This window comes from Vicia villosa, linkage group LG6 (genome assembly GCF_029867415.1).
Source record: "Vicia villosa cultivar HV-30 ecotype Madison, WI linkage group LG6, Vvil1.0, whole genome shotgun sequence".
Classification (NCBI taxonomy): Eukaryota; Viridiplantae; Streptophyta; class Magnoliopsida; order Fabales; family Fabaceae; genus Vicia; species Vicia villosa.
In genome coordinates, this window is record NC_081185.1 from 106,734,182 (window position 1) to 106,739,961 (window position 5,780).

At 31.7% G+C, this 5,780-nt stretch overlaps 1 protein-coding gene across 1 annotated transcript; it reads right to left on the reverse strand.

Annotated features, from left to right (window-relative positions):
* Positions 1–2,651: 2,651 nt before the first annotated feature.
* Positions 2,652–3,819, reverse strand: LOC131612045 (calcium-binding allergen Bet v 3-like). The gene is made up of 2 exons (XM_058883865.1): positions 3,434–3,819; positions 2,652–3,073 (listed from the first exon to the last, which is right to left on the reverse strand). The coding sequence occupies exons 1-2, from the start codon at positions 3,628–3,630 to the stop codon at positions 2,734–2,736; spliced, it is 537 nt and encodes a 178-aa protein (XP_058739848.1). The 5' UTR covers positions 3,631–3,819; the 3' UTR covers positions 2,652–2,733.
* Positions 3,820–5,780: the final 1,961 nt, after the last annotated feature.

Consider the following 5,780-nt stretch of genomic DNA (forward strand, 5'->3'; position numbering starts at 1 on the left):
TGGATTTTAAGTGAGAGATAATATAGTCATGTTTGGATATTTTTAAATAAGATAGCAGAAAGAATATAAAGGAGAGGATTAGAGGTTCCATTGATATTTTAAAATGGAATAAAAACATTTTTTATGGGTTAAATATAAATGTAGGCGAGTTTCGCTTTATCCATGTAATATTATTTTTTGAATTATCGCAGGGGATATTATATATTTATTTCTTTTTTCATTCACACTAAACTGAAGGATAAAAAATGGTGTAAGTGATAGTGATGGAAGAAAATGAAATAAATATCACTCCTTTCAATTTTACTCTATCTGAATTGGATCCGACCAATAGGTTGAATTAAGGTAACTGGAAATCAGAGAGTCACCGGTTTATTCTGATTGTTGAATTGGATAAGCTATTGAATCAGGGAGAACCAACCAAAACCAACTAAAACAGGTAAAAATCGGCGAACAAACGATTTTGAAAAATCATTAGATTAAATGCTTGTTTTTTTTTTATGACAAAACGACCATTTTGATTTTTTTTTAAAAATAAAATATAAATTTAAATAGACTTTGTTCAAAATTTATTTGGAACAACTTTTCTTCTTTGAAATTCAATTTAGGGTTAAATATGTTTTTCGTCCGTATAAATAACTTAAATTTTATTTTAGCTCTTATAAAAAATTTCTTTGAATAATGGTCCTCTTAAAAGTTTTCATCCACATTTTTGGTCTCTCATGCTAAAATCGTCGTTAATTCAGTCGCTAAGTAGAAAACCACCGCTAAAATCGTCACTAATTTTGTCATTAAGTTATAAAAATCATCGCTAAGTTGCAAGGGGGACCAAAAGTAACATTTTTAGGAGGACCATTCTTTGAAGGAAATGTTTTGAGGGACTAAAAGTAAAGTATGAGATATTTAGAAGGACTAGGGGTGGCAAAACAGGTCGTGGCCTGCCGGGCCGACCAATGCTAAATCCCGTCCCGCCAAAACCCGCACCACCAAATCCCGCCCTCCGCCAAAGTCTGTCGCTCCGTCAAAACCTGCTATTGTTTAGTTAATTCTAGCAATTTCAATTCTTGATGGTTTTATTTTATACATTTATTTGTGAATATATCTAATATTTTTTAAAATTTGTTACAAAGATGCTTTATAAAAAATTGTTCTAAAAACTATGTGGAAAATCTAATAGAAATGTAAAAAAATATATTAATCTATTAATCTTTTAATAAAATGAAGAAAATCAAATAAATAAAAAAATAAACGGGCAAGCCCGTTGTCCGCCACCTTAGCGTGGCATGCTAAGTTCTTATGCCTATTTCAACTTGGTCAACTTGTCCGCCCCACTCTTTTTTTGACGGGCATATGGCGAGACAAGGTGGACAGCCTGCTCTGCCATCCCTAAGGAGGACCACAAACATATTTAACCCTTAAATTTATTATACATTGCAATTATTTTGTTATGTTGCAATTAAACTTTGTTAGGGATCTAAGGGGACTTTAAAATAGCAATTATGTGAGCACCACATCATTTAAAGGCGATTGGTTTCCCATCAAAATTCATCATCACATTTGTGGTTCCTATAAATTAATCATTACACGCCTCAACTTACATTGCCTACTCTTACGGGTATTAATGTGAAACGATGCCGGAATAACAAAGTATAATCATTTTTTATTGGTAAGAAACCCATAAGGGTAGAAAAGAGAGAAGAAAGAAGAACACAATGAATTGGTTATAAACTGTTATTATTTACTTTCTCTTTGAAACAAGATTACAAGTGTTACAGAATAACAAATGACATATTTCATCCTAATTAGGATTTTTATTATGCAATGATGAGAGACTAATATGCTATTTATAAGAAAACTAACACATTAAACTAATGGGCTTTTACACACAGACCCATTTCACAAGCTAACATAGGGAACAAGCTAACTTAACCAATTGGGCTTAGCAAACAGGCCCAATTCAACATGCTAACAATCCTAGTACACTCCGACTTTGACTACAACATGTGAACAGATTTTGACGACATGCTAAGATTTTGTCGAATCAAGAAAATATCCTTCGACCATACTAGAGTTCGATTCAATATCTCACATATATTATCCACGTGGCAGAAAGAAAGGGCAAAGGTCAAAATGCCTCTCAAATTACCACCGATGACAGTTAGGGGTAGGTGTGACATTAGACTATAATTGGATGGTAATGAGTCATAATGAATTTGGAGATAAAATGAGTGATAAATAGAGCATGTGCTTCAAAACTCCTTATTTGAATTATTTCACCATATCCCATCAAGTACCGTAATTGCAATCACCATTAAGGGAGAGTTCGGCCAACTCGATGAGCCTTGAAACAAAATCATAAATTGGCTCTGCTAGTTAAGACTTTGAGGACTATTATTTTGAATTGGACCATGGCACAATCTACCATGATTCTAAAGGGTGCATATTCTCTTGGAATCGCCTCTTATTTAAGCAAGATAATTTCAATAGACTTAAATTTCATGTCATATGGTAATTCATGAAATGAAGGCCAAATTTAAAAGTTTCAAAAACTCATCATATCATTTATCATCAGCTCTGCAAATAAATTAGACCAGTTGGTTCAAATAAGAAAAAGCATTCATTATATGTATATATACCCACAAAATAAACCGAGATTAAAGCTAAGAAATTGGCATGGCTACAATACAAGGAGTATATTGCAAAATTACAACAAGACATTAACAACAAAATACATGATCAAGAACTAGGGGCAATAGTGTTGCGCATCATTTCCTTAAACTCATTGAAATCAACACGACCATCATGGTTGGTATCGACAGACACAATCATTCGTTGAACATTATCAATCATGTTCCCTTCTACAAGTCCAAGCTTCCCCAACACAACTTGCAATTCCTTAGCTGATATGTAACCATCACCATCTTCATCAAACACCTTGAACGCCTCCCATAGATCATCATTTTGTGTATCCTCATCTACTTCTTCAGCCACCCCAAAATATGCGTCCCCTAGTGACTCGTGCAATGCCACGAAATCTTCGTATGTTAGTCCTTCCATCCCCGGCTTTATGTAAGACCTGACACCACCATGCGTCAAATTTAGCATACTTACATCTGAATACTCCCTCTAATTTTATTTATAAGAAAAAATTTACTTTTTAAATACATTATTAATGCGAATGGATCAGAGAGAAATTTTTCTTAAAAATTTATATTAGATTCGACGGTATTTATATATATATATATATATATATATATATATATATATATATATATATATATATATATATATATATATATATATATATATATATATATATATATATATATATATATTTTAAAAATGTTTTAATATTGAAACCGTAATTGATAGCACTGTGAAGTAAAATGTGAAGGTAAGTAATAAGTAAATGAAAGATTTGGATTAATAAACTCACTTGATCATGGATTCAACGTCTTTGAACTCAGCTTCCAATCCCAAAAGGTTGAGTGCCTGGTTAATTTCTTCCACAGTTATCATGGAATCACCGTTCTTGTCAAACATGTCAAAGATTCGCCGGAGACGGAGCGAGTTCAGACTCGGACTTCGAAGCCGAAACGACTTTGATGGAGATGCCAGGCTTACTTCCCCCATTTTACTACAAGTGCGTGCGTGCGTGCAAAGATGAATGAAGGAATTGAAAAGAAAAGAAGTGTGTATTATTGTGTTGTTGAATTTTGATAGATAGATAGATTTGTGTATAATTGCAACAAAGAAAAAGTGTGAAAATCTTAATAATACAATACCAATGGTTCTTAATTTTCTCCTATGTTGTTGTGTATTGTATTTGTGTTATGCTACTATATTATAAGGGATGTTGCGTGTTTGGTGGCACACCATTGGTGACTATTTCCATTCTTGACGCTGTTTTCTTATTAGTGAAACATTAATAGTGGCTATGGTTTGTCTTCCTTGACTTTAAATGGCCTAGTTTGAATTTTTATTTTCGAGAAGAAAATTAAAAGCTTGTGGTACCTTGTCCTTGAGAACATGGCTCATTGACCTTTGGAACATGCATCATGGACTTATTCAAGTCATACATTAAAATTGTCTCCCTCCATTCCTTTTTATATTATTATCTTACAAAATTCACAATTACTAAAAAAAATTGTCATAATAAATTTTTGAATAATTTTTACTTTTATAAATTTTCTTTTTTTGTCAGTATTATAAATAAATTTGAATTTTAATTCACTCAATAATAAATATATCTGATTTATTATATCAGATGGAATCTAGCTAGATATTATCGATTCTTATTTAATTGTGTTAGATAAGTCTATTTATACATAATTTTACTCTAGATTTAAATGAACTCTTACTAATAAATATTTGAATTTCCTCTCTTAAATTATTCGATTTTAAGATTGGATATTAAATATTCAAAAATACTATATCTAATTTATATATAAATTAAATTACTAACCGTCTTCTTTCATTTTCAATGATTTTCCGTTCTTTCTAGAAATGGAGCACATGTTAATAATTGAATAGAAATAGTCCAACCCATAACTATGGGACAGACCTCCAATAGCAAGTGGAGGAATCAAATCATTTAAAATTTAGACTATCAATCTCATCGTTGAAATTAACTAAAATTCAAAATCTTTTATTATTTTCATTATTTTGATTTAGTCAATTTGGTCTTTTGATGAATGGTTGAAGGTTTTCAAATTACAATATCAGACCCCAAATTAAAATTCATTTGATGTCATAGACTAGAGCAAACTCAGAGTAAGTGTGAAAGTCAGAAAAAAAATTCTACACTTAGTTTTGTGAACAATATAGTTTGTTGTGAACAATTTATATTTTGTTGGTGTGCCATTACATTTAGAATCAAAGCTTATTGACTCACCGACAGAAATTATTTAATTGTTTATATTCAAATTTTTTATTTGTGTACAAATTACATACACTCGACACGGGATAAATGTATGAGGAGGCAATCAAGGATTCTATTTTAGGTATAAACTAATAAAAGACCTGTGCGTTCGCATAGATATTTTAAGACGGATATTTTAAATCTTAAGATGGATAATGTATTACAAATGCATAAAAAGAAATTTAAAAATTCGAATGAGCAATGTTAAATTAAGATTCATAAAACAAAATGAAGCTATATATAGTAGATATTTTAAAAAAAGAAGAAGTTGGAAATGCAATAATCATTCATATCTTAGGTAATTCGATAAGGTTAAGTTGTTGGTGATTGTTAGTGCAAAAATCTAGTGAGGTATGTTGATGGCGCAATTGATGGAAAAGTCCCACAGATCAAGGGTTTGAGCCCTACAAAATTGATCTATAAGGGAGTTTAGAAAGATGAAGAAAAATTCAAAGGTTCAAGTTGCCAAAGAGGGAAAGTCAGTCGACACAACCTGGAAAATGCGTCCATCCCTGTTATGTCGACCATATGGAAAGTTAAGACTTAGAAGAATTTGTAATTAAGTTTATGCTAGGGGATAAGGTCGAAAAAAAGACTTGAGCGGACTAATTTGAAATTCAAACTCCAGCGGTTATCGAAGGCTTGGCTCCTAAAATGAGCGCCAGAAACATAAGGAATGGTTACTTAGGATCGTGCAGCCAGTCGTTTGGTTTATAGGTAGTTACTTTGCAGTTCTGTAACCTATAGGCAGTTATTTAATTGTATTATAAATAGAAGATCCCACAAAGGGCACCAGATGTTCACTTGTACTAAAATCACTTGTAGAAACTTCATTCCCAGAGCAAGGAAGTAAAAGTTTTCA